The following is a 15793-nucleotide window of genomic DNA, read 5'->3' as shown; positions in this document are numbered from 1 at the left end:
AACCATTGCATAACCAAAAGCATGATTACTGAGAGGAACAAGGCTGAAATGGCATTTAACTCAAATGCTCAACAATACTAGCCAAGTAAATGTGGGTAGTATCTATATTTCATTCTACTGCATGTGATTGTATATGCACTACAAGGAATTTTAAAGATTATTTTCCCATTGAAAGCATAATATTTCAGCAGAACTCTTCCAACATATTGAAGTTCTTTTACGTAAATAAATTTGCTGAACAATAACTTTCATCTCTTCCATTGAAGAGGTCAATCTCTTCTATTTTCTAATTTTAACAAATAGTCTTTCATGCTAACACTGGAAACACTCAGAATTTGCTATTTTGCTAAGTTAGGGCACAGGCACAGACCATATGCTTGCCTTTAAAACCCACAACTGTGTGGATGGAAAAGGTCACTTCCACATGCAAAAAAGTTTCACACCTCCAATGGAAGCATGCAAGAATAACCATGTGAAATACCAATACCTGCTGGTGTTATCTACAAAACACAGCAAGTTTTTGATGGCTTTGATTTAAAAACCAGAAAAACGTGTGCCTTGACGTAACTTAAAAACAAGATCATAGCCTAAACCAAGTTATTTCATCACTAACAGTACAGTCTTTGTGAAAGCTCTCAAAGCTCTTTAAAAGTAAGCTGTAGCTGTCGCCACCTTCTTATTAAAGTTTAATAAGCTCAGCTTTTTAAACCACATAAAATTTTCATCAAGTTTCTCCTGACCTTTGTAAAAATCTAAAGAAAGAAAAAAGGTCATAAGAGCCCTTTCCCAATGGAGCAACTGTTTTGAAACGTGGACATTTGGAAGAAGCCTAGAGCCATGTAGGGGATAGAGAAGGCACAATTTAGTATTCCACAGACATTCATTAAGTTACAGTTATATTTAAACTTTCACCATCCCAAGGGACCACACTAAGTACCGGCTACAGTGTGGTCATTTAAGAATGACATCCTTAGGAAAATCTACAGGATGCCCATGGGACCTGCAGCATCAGACACTATTTATAGTAACTGAAAAGGAAATCCTGTGCCACCACCGAGGCTTTGTAAGTTTGAACTTGTTTTAGGTCTGACGGAACACCAAAGAACTGCCTCACAGCCAGCTGCTGTGTATCACCTGTAATTTGGGGGAAAGGAGGACAGTGACTAGAGGTCAGGAGGTTTCTAAGTTAGCCTTGGCAGAGAGACAGGGCAAAGAGGACACTATGGATTTCCCAAGGCTTACTGACCCTTCTCAATAAAAGCCAAGGCACACTATGGAAGGTCATTAAGTCCACACTAGTAAAACATTTACTTCTACAGTTTAATCTGTGTTTGAGTTGACAATTTGATTTAGTCTGGGTCTCTGAGTACGGCCGTAAGAGTTGAAAAGGAATGTAAGAAAGGTATATTGGACAAAATTTTAGTTAAAATATATCACCAGGAGAATTAGGCACTCCTTACCAAGGGTGATCTTAAATAAAGTTGAAAGTCAACACAGACCACTAAGCAGCTCTACACCTTAGTTTTCTTACCCTAACATTCATGATAGATTATGATTTAGGAATACTTTTATACAATTTCTGAATTACCTTAACTATTACAGAAGGTATCCTTAAGAGCATGGAGAGAATTTGTAACATTTGCTCAGTGTTCCCCCATACTACACAAGTGGATTCATAACTTTCTTCCCCATTCCCAACATACATCCAGAATGTATTTACTCAGCCAACACAGAACTCATCTTACTTTTGGACTTACACTAACTAAAACTCCAAGTATTTTGCTTCAGTTCTATTCTTTCCTGTCATGTATTAGGACCTATACTGGTGCCGCTCAGGTTGAAAACACTTTGCTATATAAAAATCCTTGTCTGGCAACATGCTCTGCCTTGGAACAAAGAGGTTCTGAACACCAGTTTGATGGGCATTCCTTAGAAACTATTTGTTCTCTACTGATTATTGTATACAGAAATATTATCTCCATAACTTAAGAGAAAAGAAGAGACCCCTTACCTGATTCCTGTCACGTGCACTTGTGTACCTGATCTTCTGGATGAAGTAAAATATTAACCATGCTGAAGAAATGATCATCAAAACAATGAATGATATTGACACAAAGACTAGAGAGCCCCGACTGAAGTTCTTCGGAGGAACACGGGACCCCACTGCTATGGCCATCAGGACAGAGATATTCTTTTCCAAGTAATTCAGGATCTCCTTAACCTTCGATTCTGTAATCATGACAGCAACAATGTCTCCGGTTCCTATAAAAAGGGGAAAAATATTTAATTTATGTTTAAAATTAACATGGCATGCTGCTCACAAGATGAATTTTCTAATTTTCCAAATGGAAAGCCATTTGACAACTCGAGGTTTTAATCTAAGCCATCTGTGGCACATGGAACATGCTACTGGGTACACTAATCATGCCTTGTCCTTCAAACCCAGATTTTCAAATTAGGGCATTAACATGCAAACTCTCTGCAGCTCCACACATAGTAACAGATCTCTACTGCTGGTTACACAGTACTTCCCACATTGTAATTACTGTGTGCAGTCTGAACTAGCTTTCAAAAGTACGTTTGTTCCAGATATGAAGCCATGAATACCTAAACAGGCAACTCTCAGAAAAACATTTAGGAGATGAGTGAGAATATGAGAATATTGCTCGAGCGCCCTTAGCACAGGCAGTACTGTGGATGTTGCTGGGAAGAGTTATGCAAGTTCCCCAGAGTGGTTATGTGGCTGCAAAGTAAAAGAGAATTGAAAAACTTGGCAGAAGTTTGACTGCTGATTTTATCACCCATACAAAGACACGCTTGATAGGATCGCAAAGAGGCTGTCAGCTTCATCAGCTCCATTTTCAGTGTGTAGCCCATCTGTTTTCATAGTGTCTTGCCTCTAGACTATTTCCTGTCCCAAAGGGAAAATTATTGGTACAAGGATAATAGGAAAACCATAAGCCTTGCCGAAAAAGAACAAAATCACCTGTAGAGCAGAGAGAGCACCCATGTTTTAAAGCAAAGACCCCATTAAAAAAAGAGGATTTTGAACACAGGGTAATTATAATTTCAAAGAAAGGAAAGTTTTAGAAAAACCAGAGCCAGAAAGAAAAAAAACCTTGTGAAGTTTCATTCTTATTCATCCAGACTTATTTGCTTCCTATACTAAAAACCTTTTCAAGACCTATTTTCAAAATGCTTGCAAAATCTGCTCATCTGCTTGTTCCATCTGCTTGCTCCAATTCACATTCCCTCAGAGAGGAGCTGTATAAGGCGAACGACTTCAGCACCAAGATTCTGGATTTAGAGTGGATTTAAACTACAGAGAACCTAGTGTGACAGTAGAGAACATGAGGTCCTATTTTAACACAAGGCATTTCTTCAAAGTCTTTTAATCAAAACCTAATTTTTAAGAAGCTATGTATCCACAAAATGATGTTCAAGAGCCAAAAGAGCAGCATCATTGAAACCCTGGGCACAATAATTCAGGGTGACAGCTACGTAGTTTTTCCACAATGGGGACTTTTAATAGAGTTGTGCAACAGCCTTAAATGTTCTCTTATTACACTTTGCATTCACTATGCTAAATAGTAACATTTACAGCCACTATAATCAGTTTTCCTACTAAGTTCACTAATGCTGGTGATGTGAATTCTTCTGACAGAACTACTCAAAAGAATCAAAACTTATAATCTCAGAAATTAAAACTTGCACAATATTTGAAAAAACATTCCACAGCCCTCAAATTGCTTTCCTCAAGAAATTTAAACTTTTCTTTATTTAAAATTGAAATGGCAAAGTCATTCAGGCCTTGTCCTGCTAACATGGGGCTAAATAGGGAAAGAAAGTTCAGTGTTTCCTTCCGAATATTTTTGAAACAGTGCCACAGTAATTCAAAAGCTTTGAATAGCAATGAAAGCTCAACACAATTTATTTAATCTCTAGCATAGCACAGACTCATACAAGACCAATTTTAATCCAGCTCTCAAGAGATACTTCAATACCAAGTTTGGTTTCATGCAAAAATAACCAAGATATTTAATAGACAGCAAAGCTCAGAGTAAAAGTCCATCACTAGCTTTATTTTCATGGAAATCTACCCAGATTCCTATTTGTCCAGTTGGGAGGACAGTTCCTGCCCTGACTTTCAGCACATTTTTACAGCACAAGAGACACCCTTCCTACAATATCCTGTATGTAGATGAAGCACATGCTCCTGCAACCCCAAATCCCTGCAGCTCAGATAGCGCAAGATCAATCAAGAGCAGATAATTTATACTGCTTGATATTTTCCCCAGACTTCACTTCTGCTCTTCGTATCTAGTTCAGACAGAGAAGAAAAGCAGGGAAGGGTTCAGGAGGACTGTATTCCCTAGAGCACACGCTCTGCTAAGCTTCCCCAGAAGAAATTTATTTGCACTGAGAAATTATGTTAGTATGAAAATATCAAGCTGAAGCACTCAATGTAATATTCTAACATGATTTATAGTTATCTGCAACGCAAAGATGACAAAGATTTTCTGATACTAGTCCAGTGTTATCTGAATCCAAAGCTGAAGCCTCTACCTATTCCCTGCTGCCCAGGGAATGTGACAAAGCTGACAATCTGTCACGCGTTTTATATAAAGCCCAGCACAATGGGAACCTCTGGCATCACTGCAAAGTGATTTGCATTCCAAATGACTCAACTGGGAACAGCCAAAGTGCTACTGCTGCTTCTGACCCCGCCAGAGCCAAGGAGAACTGCAGAAAAGAAAAATAAATTGTGTCTGTTTAACATACTGAAGCTCAGTGGAAACTGGGACTTGGTTCATCCATATTTTTGTCAGGGGCATCACCCTAAATAATTTTAGCAAGAACTCCCTGTTTGAGAACAATTGGGGGCAGGAGGAGACAGTGACTCATTTATTTTAAGCACCTTGAAACCTTTTATTTCTGAAACTTTAGCAGAAAAAAATCCTCAGGTGAAGACAGAAAGACTAAGAGTGTTTGTGAAACTCAGAATATGGTCTTACTCCATAATCTTTCGAAAAGCAAGATTCTCCTCAGCCAAGAACACAGAGTCCAGAGAAAAGAATATGGATTGCTTACTAAAGCCAATGAACTACACATGGAACCATAGATGACAAGCTAGGACAGACGGTAGACATAAGATAAATATTGATGCCTGTAAACATAAATCATTTAATTGCTATCATCCAAGCCCAGGCAGCTCTTTCCAGCTTGCAATTTTATCATGCGCATGTTTAATTAGGATAGTTATACAACTGTGTGTATGAAAAGGGATGAAGTTGTGACTAATCATTAAATCTGTGTAATGTTACATTGTGAGAGCAGAAGAGAGAAGAACTTAAGAGCTGAGAAGACACTAAAAACAAGACTATGGGAAAAACAGCAACATCCAGAAGTTTCCTGTAGAGCTCATAAGGAAACTGCTTTGCTCTCTCATTGACCTATTCATATGTCCTAGCAGTTCTAAAAGAGCATGCTTAGAAAGTCAATAAAAAGTAATCTCAAAGAAATGTTACAAGTGTCCTCACAGGCAAATATTTGTGGTGCTTTTGTTGTGTTGGTTTTTGATTTTTTTTTTTTTTTTTGGTGGGTTTTTTGTCATTTGCTTGTTTGGTGGGAATTTTTTTGGGTTTTTGTTTGGTTTTGCCTTTTCTTTTTTTTTCCCCCTTTTTTGTTTGTTTGTTTTTTTTCATTAATTCTTGACTACCAAATGTTTATCTGAAGCTCAAAATATGCATAACTATGTCCAGGATACCCAGCTGAAGCTGAAGACAGGCATGGTTCAAAGAGGAGACTTCAGACACCTCCACCTAGCACCCACTAGAGGTTGCAGGGAATGGCAGCCTGGAAAAAAGCACCTGCTAATCAGGCTGCAATGCTTCAACCACCTTCTCACAGATGGGGAGGGCAAAACCTTAGATCCCATCTTGAGTGTGAAAAGTGTCAGACCACCTGTAAGAGGCACTGAACTATTTTGATTTGATGCAACAAGGTTTGCAGAGAACTGAGAATTAAGTTAGATACTCATAACAAAGGTCAGTGATTTGCTAATGGCTGATATTTAAAGCTAGAGTCCTTGCAGTAAGTCTCTGATAGTGGCTGCTGATGCTGCAGACACAGCATGAAGCACACAGACTGCACTCATCTCATGCTTGCGAAAGAATATTGCCCTCTCTTTAAATAGCAGAGAATATTTAACTGCAACTGAATCCTTTCATCGCTTCTTTCCGAAAACCCTAAACTTAGCAGACATTTACCTGAATAATTCTGCTGGTGAAAATTTCAGAGTACTTCCTTAGAAAACACAAACAAATTCCCCATTTCCTGATAAAGGTAAAGAATGGTCCAGACAGTCACTTGAAAGCTGGATTCAGACATTAAAATACCACTGCCTGAGTGCAGCAATAGGATCATCATCATGATCACATAATTGGAAATAAAACTGCCAATCTTCACAAACCAGACTTCCCTAATCTTCTGTTAAAATCCTGGAGCTGTGTGCTAAGCATTTCTGAATGCATTATATCAGAAATAAAAAGACAGCAATACCTAATATTCAGTACCCAGGAAAAGGATCAATCCTATTACTGTGAGCGACATATTTCTTGGAATAACATTAACTAACAGTGAAACCACTTCAACAGAATTTGGGAGCCCAGAAAGTGACAAAGCAAGCAGGAAAGCACTAATGAAAGCTATGGCTGTATGTGAAATTTTGAGAGACTGACTGTGAGTTCTGTGAAAACACCAGAAGACATCCGAGCTGCATCAGAGCAGAGGTGAAAGCAAGGATTACCTCCACCAGGGAAGGGATTCAGCCATAAAGGATATAATCCATGGAACTCGTGAGGTAAAGGATAAGGCATGCTGACCTGTATGCAAAGCTGTGCCACTAGAAAAAGTGGGCTTGGGGAGAAGAGTTTTTAAATAAAAATTCCACAGCATTTAACAACAGTGGGGAAACCCACAAATTCATCAGGTACCTTAACATTTTCCTCTGATGCAAAACAAAGAAATTTGTTGTGAAGAATAACTCTTACATTCTAAACAGGTTTATGGGAAAGCAGACACCAAGAGGATGAGCCTTGGCATATCTTCAGAGTTATTAAAACTGGTCTAGCTGCACATATTTTTATTTTGATCTAATCAGAAGGTAAACAAGAGCACATCCAAGCTGTCAACACATGAGCAATCTCAAGAGTAGAATATGTTGTTTGAGATGTCCCAAATCAAATACAGAAAAAGCCCATAATATTTGACAGTTATTGCATTCTAAACAAGATAAGAATTTAACGCCAAGAATATATACATTAATTTTAAAATGAGACTGGTAGCATTTTAAAATATTTGTTATCCTGTTGCCTTAATAATATTGAAAATGTTGAATTCTTGCCTGTATGTAAGCATTTACTTTAGGATGCCTATTTTATGTAGTGTCAGACACCAGAACAGATTTTACAAAATTACCATGAGAAAAATCATAAAGGGCAGCAGCATATGAAACTATTACCCAAACGTCAGGCTTTTAAAGGTGCCTCAGTTAAATACAACCAGTGGAACAACTTGCTATCCCAAAACACTGAGCAGGTATTTGCAGAAATCACAAGTCTCTTTGCTGCACAAACCCATTCAAAACAACCTAAAGAAAAAGCTTCTGAAATTAAAACTTGAATTCTGTCTGCTCAAGAGGACAAAGAAGTAGGTATTTCAAGTTCAGTGAGGAACAGGCTTCTATGAAATACTGTCAATGTGTATCTGAAGAGCACTTGGAACTTTTCTTTGTAGCAAAAAGCTACAACAGATTTCACTCTGTCAGGTGAAGAGAGGGTCCTGCTCTGTGCCCTCTAAACATGGTTACACACTTCAGTGTTCTGCAACATGCCAGGCACTGCTGTACTGCAGACATGATGGACTATCACAAAGTCTGCTCCTTTATGAAAAGCAGGCATTGATTCAGGCATATGATTAGAAAACCAGAAACAGCAAGAGCAGCTTTTCAAAGATGGGTGTGACACAATTAAATTCAAAACAAATATTAAAGCTTAATCAGATTCTTGTTGTGCTAGCCTGTAGCACATTAAGTCCATAAGTGATAAATAATAAACTTATAAGCCTATCCTCCTTTGTTAAACAAGAAACGATGCCTCAGTATAATGTCCTTGCCATATTTTTGATCAGCTTTATAATCTACTCTGACCAAGAGTTCCTAAAAGGAGAGATAAATTGCAAAATCAGTTGAGAAAACTGTTGGGCTGTATTTAGGTAACAACTACTGACACATTATTTCATAACCCAATTGCTCTCTTCTGACACTCAGGGAATGTTTCTTATAGAGAAATTAGCATACAATCAAAACAGGCAGTCACAGCCACATCCTGATCATTCACAAGTCCAAATCCTGCTGATACACGTGAGCTGGCGAGCTATGCCCCTGGATTTCCTCAAGCTCGTCAAGGTCAAGCTGACTCTCTCCTGCACTAACACACTCCAGAAAACCAACACTCACAGCCTCTCAAAGATACAACAAAACTTCAGTATGTACAAAAGAGGCACTGGGCTTTTGCTTCTCTGCAGATCATTTCCCCTCCACCAGCCTCACCCAGGGAGCTCCTTTCTATCTTCCATCCCAAGTCATATGACACTAAGCACTGCTAGAAGAATTAAGATCCTCTACTAAGCTATAAGATGCACCCACCTTTTTTGTTAGAGCCCCACAAGTTCCAGAATCTCTGCTCAGTCTTTAAACGTGCTACTTCAATGCTTCAGGATGGGCAGCAGGAGGACAGACCCATGGCCAGGCCAGGAAAGGGAGAGAATTTATAAATCCCTGGAATTTGAACTGCAGCAGAGTTCCCCTAGAACGGTAAGGACACTGGGTTCTGGGGCTTGGGGTTTCTTGTGCTCCCCTCTTTTGAATTGCCTTGATAATTCCACTTATATCACATATTCCCTTTCTGTGGAAAGACATGTAGGTTCTGGAAATTACATTTATATATATATATATGTATATATTTAGTGCATGTGACTTCTTGGGTTCTTTACACTAGGGAAAACCAAGCTGAGACAAGAGAAAAGCAGATAGATGTTACAATGACTTTTCAGATATTTCATACTCTTTCCTGTCTTAGCAATGCCTCTTTGCATCTGCTTGCACTACAGTTTTATCTTTTTTTAAAGGAAACGGACATTCCACCTAAATAATGCCGGAAGAATAAAAAAAGCTTGGCACAAGGAAATGTGTCACTTGATCATCCCCTTTCCAGAATCTGTGCACAGATTTTTTTCTTCTTTTACTTAAATTTTTACATAGCATTAAGCAAATTTTACTGTGAATAAACTGATTTGCAGTCTCTTTTAAAGAATAAATACTTGTAACTGTTAACAGTATTAGTATGCTAACGAAGCAGACCAAATTTTATATTCAAACCTTGAACAAATGCAAATTAATAAAAAGCTGAAGGATCACTTTAAGTTTTGACTAGGGAAATGGTGTAATCCTAACACATTACACACCACTGCATAAAAAGGTTCCTTGTGTCACAGTTTCACACATTTCTGAAATATCTATACCTGCCTATCTTCAAAAGATATTTTTGCTAATTTGAAAACAGCTTTCCTTCACTTTCTATACTTTTGAACAGTGTCCAAAACCTGTTATGGTGCCACATTCTTGATTCATCAATAATATTAATGTAGTGTAGACATCACTGGTCCATTCATCAATATAAGACACACCTGGATTTTGATAATTGTCTCTTGCATTCCACAGTGTGACCAGGTGCTAGCAGGTGGCTTACATTTTGCCATTTCTGGACAGCAGTTTGTATTCCCACTAATGGATGGTGCAGCTAAAAAACCCAGGGATTTCTAAAAAGGGCAATTTGTCATGCTCAAGTATATTCTTCTATAGACACACAACTTCTCTACAGATCTATCTATCTGGACATGGACAGTCATTGCAAACAAATTCAGCAAAGCACAAAAGAGAAATGGCAAGATAGCCTTACCCAAGGACACTACAAAATACTTTGAGAGATTTATAAAGAGCATATTCACAGATTAATATCATAAATTTGGTTCTACTGAGTCCATAGATACAGGGAATTACTCTGCTGCTGGAGCTCAGACTTTGGATAAGAAGAAGAATGTAATTACTTACAGTCACTAACAGTCCCGTGGGCCACTTCACAGTCACAGAACTAATTACCCTTTCAGCTGGCTGAGTTAAAATGAGCCCGACTTCTGTTATTTTAGTTGTGGATGAGGCATGTATGACACAGAAACACTGGTAAGGAGTTCTGCAAGGCACCAAAGCTATGATGGCTCTGTAAAGGGGCTTCCCTGCATTGCCTTGAAGAGAGAAGTGCTTCCTTATGGTCCAGAATCAGCATGTAAAACATACTCCTCTCCCCGTCTCTAAGTGTCAGACACCTCCATCTACCATGTGACAGATCTTCCTGATTGATACACCTCCAAGGAATGTAGTGGGAAACATGATCAACAATAAAGCTGTTGACATTCATCCTCCATATTTTCAATTAGCAAACATAAACAAAAAATGATCAAATATATGTAAACTATGGTTAGACTATTAATTGCTTGGCCTTTTTTAAAGCTTCAGCTTTAATGACTCAGCTCTTTCCTTTTCACTAATATTCTGAGGTAAATTAATAATAACACATTTTAATAATAATATTGTAATATACAATAAAATGAGTTTTGACCTGTGGATTCAAAGTAGGTCTCAGTAATCCAGGGCAAGTTTTGCAGTGGATTTGGTATAGAGCTAAAATATTCGTCAGTACACATTTGTGCATGATAATCTGCAGTACACCCTGCCAGAGCTTTCACGCATCAGTTCAGCTCAGAGTTACATAAAGAGACATTTGTGAGAAAAAGGCAAGCAGCAGAGTTAAGAGATGAGCTGCTCAGGGATCAGTGCCACAACAGAGGACAGTGGCACCTCGACTGCTGGCTCTCTGCAGTCTATTGTACTCACTCCGAATGAGGGCAAGAATGTGGAAGAGCCATTAGATGGCAACAACTTCAAATTGCTTCCTGTCCCTCCTGCTTCTGACCCACTGACCTAAAACAATCCACAGAACATATAGGCAGTTTTAGCACAGTTCAAAGCAAGTACAGCCCCTGCTTCCCATGCTAGTATGCTTTCTAAGTGAATAGAGGGCCATGAAAACTCTTTCCCTTAGAAGGAACCTGTTTCTGGGAGCCTATGTTGGACACCTCTTGCACAGTGCCATGGCAGGGGAACACCACCTGTGCACATCATGGAACAGAGACAAGTTCCTCCAGAAAATTAATGAGCTGTTTCATTAGAAGAGCAATGAAGATTGATCTTTATGACACATCTGCATCTTGGTTCTCAAGACCTTAAAAGATTTACCTGTATCAGGTAAATCTTCTAAAAACGGTGTTATATTAGAAGTTGTTTATATACTTCTGGAAATTTCTTAGGTGCTGATAAACCACAGTTACTGGAATCCAGCAGCTTCATTCTGACACTCTCTTCTATATGTGTTTCTCTTTTTCTGTCTGTATTTGTTCCATAAATTCTAAGTATGAAATTTGAACTTTGGAGGCTTCTTTGGATTTTATTCTTTTCTGTAAATCCAAATAAAAGTCTAGATTTTAAGAGAGAAATTCAATATCACAAAATCAGAGAATGGTTTGGGTTTGGAAAGGACCTTAAAAATTACCCAGCTCCAACCTCCCCAGATTTAACTGTTTTGTACTTAACAGGATTGTATCCATCACACACAAACAAAAAAGGAATTAAAATGTTATTTAACCGGCACTGTCCTCCCATTCCCATAACTGCTTATAAAGGAGACAGCAACTGCATATTTTCTCTACCACACAGGCTCTTTTTTACATTAGACAGTAGCAGTTTTGCTTTAACAGAAGCAGCAAGCAAAACCACTCATAAAACTGCCTTCCTGCCAGTGACCTCATAGTCTAAGAAAACCTATGCTGGGAAAGATGTCCTTTGCTTAGGTTGATAGAAGACATCTACAGGATTGTGTAAAATAAGGATACAGTAACATACACAAGAATATGCACAAAGAAAAGAAAATAATGTTGCAAATAACATTAACAGAAGTATGAGTATTTAAAAAAAAAAGTTGACCAATTCCTGAAGGTCATTACCTACTTAAAAACTCAAAGGTGAAAACGAAGGGGCAGAGACTTGGTGGACTATGACACAAGAGAAAGCAAATTCTGCTATTAGCAGCAGAAACTGTTCACTTGACACAGTGATGATAGACTGACTCCACAGTGACAGTCGTTATCCAGCCTCCAGAAAGAATTGCCATTCTGCTAAGTAATATTTTGAGTATGAACAAATTTCCATAAGAATAAAATTTTCAAATGTGTATTCAAGCATAAAAATAGCTTGGATAAAATATTAATCCTACAGGTGAAAAGTGCTTCCTAAGCTCTTTTCACAGGGAATCACCTCTCTGCAGGTGGGCAACATACATCAATCTGTGTAATGTGTTATTTATTTTTGCCACAGACACTGTCTAAGCAGGTGATTGGAATTCATGCAAATATCCAAGCAGGAAAAGCTTGCAGTTCACAGTGTGCATTATAAGCAGTTGCTGCTTTCCTCTCTGCTTCACCAGGAAGATGGAATATTTCTAAGGCTCACTATGCAGCAGTACAAAGATTACGTTACAGTAATATAAAATAACACAAGGTCTACCTTCTCCTTTGTCTATGGAAAGAAAATGTAGAGTCATTAAGTTGGTCATCATAACACAGCTGCAAAATTTGTTTCGTGAAGACTGCATTTTTAAAGAAAAGAGGAATACTGCACAGCAATAGATATCATGTGGAGCTAACACCAACTTGGTGGCCCACCTTCCTTCTCACTTGCTATCAACTCTAACACATATTAACTTAATCACTGCAGAACAGCTATCAGATACACAGGGTCAGCTCCTCCCAACCTTTAGGGACAGAAAATACTAAACAGAAGTGATGTAGTGCACTGGAATATCTAATTAGCAGACCACACAGATTGACACAGAATCAGTTAGGTTGGAAGCACACCAGCATTGATATGGTTGAAAAGGCAGAAATAGGAGGACCAGGGAATGTGTGCAAGTCTGCTTTACACACAGTGTTAGAAAAGACTCATCCCATAAGCATAGATTCAGGAATCTATCTCCCACTTGGAATAACTCTCAAGAAGGGGAATGCTGGGTTCCAAACCCTCCCTCTGCTGAGGCTAACACCAAAGGACCAGTCTACATCTCAGTTACACACACTTGCAGTTCCTCCATCAACCCACAAGGAAGTTATTTGCAGGAAGTTCTGCAAAGTGATCGCTGAGGAAATCCCTTACGTGTCCATAACACAATCAAAACAAAGGCTGTGGAGCAGTATTTCTCTTCATTACAGGTGCTACTTCAGTTCTAGAAAACTACTTTTAGCCTGTCACGTAGTTTGAACACTTCAAGTCCAATATTAGTTCTGAAATAGAGCCTTCAGCCCAAACCAGGACAGAGATTCCAAAGCAGACTGAGCACATGCACCTAAAACCCAGTATTTCAAATACACAAAGCTAAAATATGCATCATCTCCAGTAATTACATTTTTTTTAAAGCTTACCGTAAGTAAGAGCAAATATTTGGAACTCACCATGCCAAAGACAGTATTGGGCTTTTCCCCAAATATTAATTACCCAGACAGCTGCCTGGCTACCTTGTAAGACACTGTTTTAGCCACAGCAGCTCTCATATTTGACATCTTGAGATGGTATTTCAACCAACCAGAACTACTGGGCCTATTGATAAAGTTTGAAAGGCAACACACTGCTCTTCTGAGATGAAACAGGGAGGGAACAAGGACTTCCTAATAGAAGAAAGACACCATCCTACTGCTGTGAAAGCAACTGCCAAACCTAACAGCATTATGAGAAAGAAGGTATTAAAGTTATAATCAAACCCATTACATGATTTAACATGTAATAGAGCCAACAATGCCAAAGCTGTATTAGTAGTAGTACCCTTTTTTCCTGACACACTGAGGCATTCCAGGCCATGGGAAAACTCACTAATCATTGTTAAATAGAGACTGCAGAATTTACATTCTTACAGGTAGTTCAAAGAGTCCAGAGCTGAAGGTTTAGGAGGGCACTACAACTGTAGAGAGGGAAGTGGGGGGGCAAAAAAAAAAAGTAAAAAAAAGTAAAAACCAAAAAATTGGCAAAAAATGTTTCATTAGAATCTAGGACTTTTCATCTGCAGATTACTTGTAAAAATGTCTAAGGAATGTACCTGAGATAAAAATCAATTGTTAACAGGCTTTGAATTGCTACATGGAGGTCAAAACCCCCCTGCAAAATTGTGGCATACAGAACTGGGAAGGTCAAACCCCTGTGAGACATTTTGCTTGTTAAAAAAAGGAAGAAACAACCATAGCATTTCTTCAGTAAAAGAATTCAATTCTAATTGTGTGACAATATGCACAGCAATAATTAAGAAATTCTAGTTTCCAAGCAACCCCCTATGCTAAGAGACTGAAAATATTCTAAAAAAAAAAAACAACCAAAAACCAGCCAGCAGTACCACCACCAAATATAGAGATATGCCTTTTCTGGTTAAGCTAGATAGTTCCAAAATGAAAAAATCTTCTGGAAAAGGAAAAAGGTAGTTATCAGAATTGCAAAAATAATTTTTAACCAAGGAAAATGTTTACATATGAGGCTTCCAGCAACAAAAGTAAGTCACTAGGAACAGTAAAATTTTAGACATAGGCAGCTGTAAGAAAGCAGAACTCCCTAGAAAAACAGATTTCCAGCATTATTCTAGACAATTTACAGAGGCAACTGCCCTCCAAATCACTGTTTTGTTGACTCCTGTATGGCACTTAGACTTTCATTATAGAAAGAGAATGCTCTGTAAACTGTAATTAAAAAAAAACCATGCAAGCTTAGATCCCAAAATACATCTGTTAACATTTGAAGGTCCCCACCAGAAGGGAGAGTTTAAGACATGCTGCTACAGAATTCTTCAGGTACAGATACTTTGTTAAATTCTAGATCTTCCATTATATCTGTATGTTAGCTTCTCTTCTGCAGAAAGGTTTGAAAGATTGCTCCTCAGATCTTACTGGCATTTCCTCACTCCAACACACCCACATCCCCACTGCAGAGGAAAAGTGTTCCTCATTGGATAAGCGCAGGCTAAAGGAAAATAACTTTTCAGAATTATTGGCTTATTTCACTATATTCTATACATGCAAATATCATTAGGGAATGGGCTACTTCAAATACCATCTATCCAATGCCAAGGGCTCTTTAACAATAGTTTATATGGCAAAAGCATTATAGTGAAGGAGATTACATTTTATTTACCTTGATGTGTCATCGTGACAGGCTCTTCACTGGATACATTGTTGTAAATGACCACAGCTGTGGCATTATGTGAAGCTGCTCGCAGTATTTTCTCTTTAAATGTACAGTTTCCTCTCTGTAGTAAAGCAATCCACTGCTTGGTGTTTGGTGGGACCTGGAAACGTGTTCGAGGGTCACAGCCCAGACGATCTGCAACTGAAATGGGAAACAAATTTACACAGACGCCACTTTCTTCTAACAGGCAAAAAAAAAAAAAAATCCCTAATTCCAAGTTTGCTGAAGTACCTAAATGCTATACACTAGGAAGCCACTATCCTCTTGTTTAAAAAGTCTAAAGATAACTGTATTCTTAGGAAAAAAAGATTTTAAAAAAAGCAGTCTCCCACATTGAAAGCTGTG

The 15793-nt window shown here is 38.3% G+C and overlaps 1 protein-coding gene across 3 annotated transcripts in view; it reads right to left on the bottom strand.

The window, feature by feature from the left end:
- The window catches only part of RNF130 (ring finger protein 130), a 55600-nt gene that overhangs the window by 29117 nt on the left and 10690 nt on the right, over positions 1-15793 (bottom strand). For all 3 annotated transcript variants that reach the window (XM_069029267.1, XM_069029266.1, XM_069029268.1), the window contains 2 exons: positions 15395-15589; positions 2012-2262 (listed from right to left, as the gene is read on the bottom strand). In XM_069029267.1, the coding sequence (XP_068885368.1) occupies positions 2012-2262; positions 15395-15589 (446 nt within the window). The remainder of the gene's footprint in view (positions 1-2011; positions 2263-15394; positions 15590-15793) is intronic.

The sequence above is a fragment of the Aphelocoma coerulescens genome, chromosome 13 (assembly GCF_041296385.1).
Source record: "Aphelocoma coerulescens isolate FSJ_1873_10779 chromosome 13, UR_Acoe_1.0, whole genome shotgun sequence".
Taxonomy (NCBI): domain Eukaryota; kingdom Metazoa; phylum Chordata; class Aves; order Passeriformes; family Corvidae; genus Aphelocoma; species Aphelocoma coerulescens.
The sequence above is the reverse complement of the archived record's forward strand: the minus strand, read 5'-3'. Positions and strand labels throughout refer to the sequence as shown.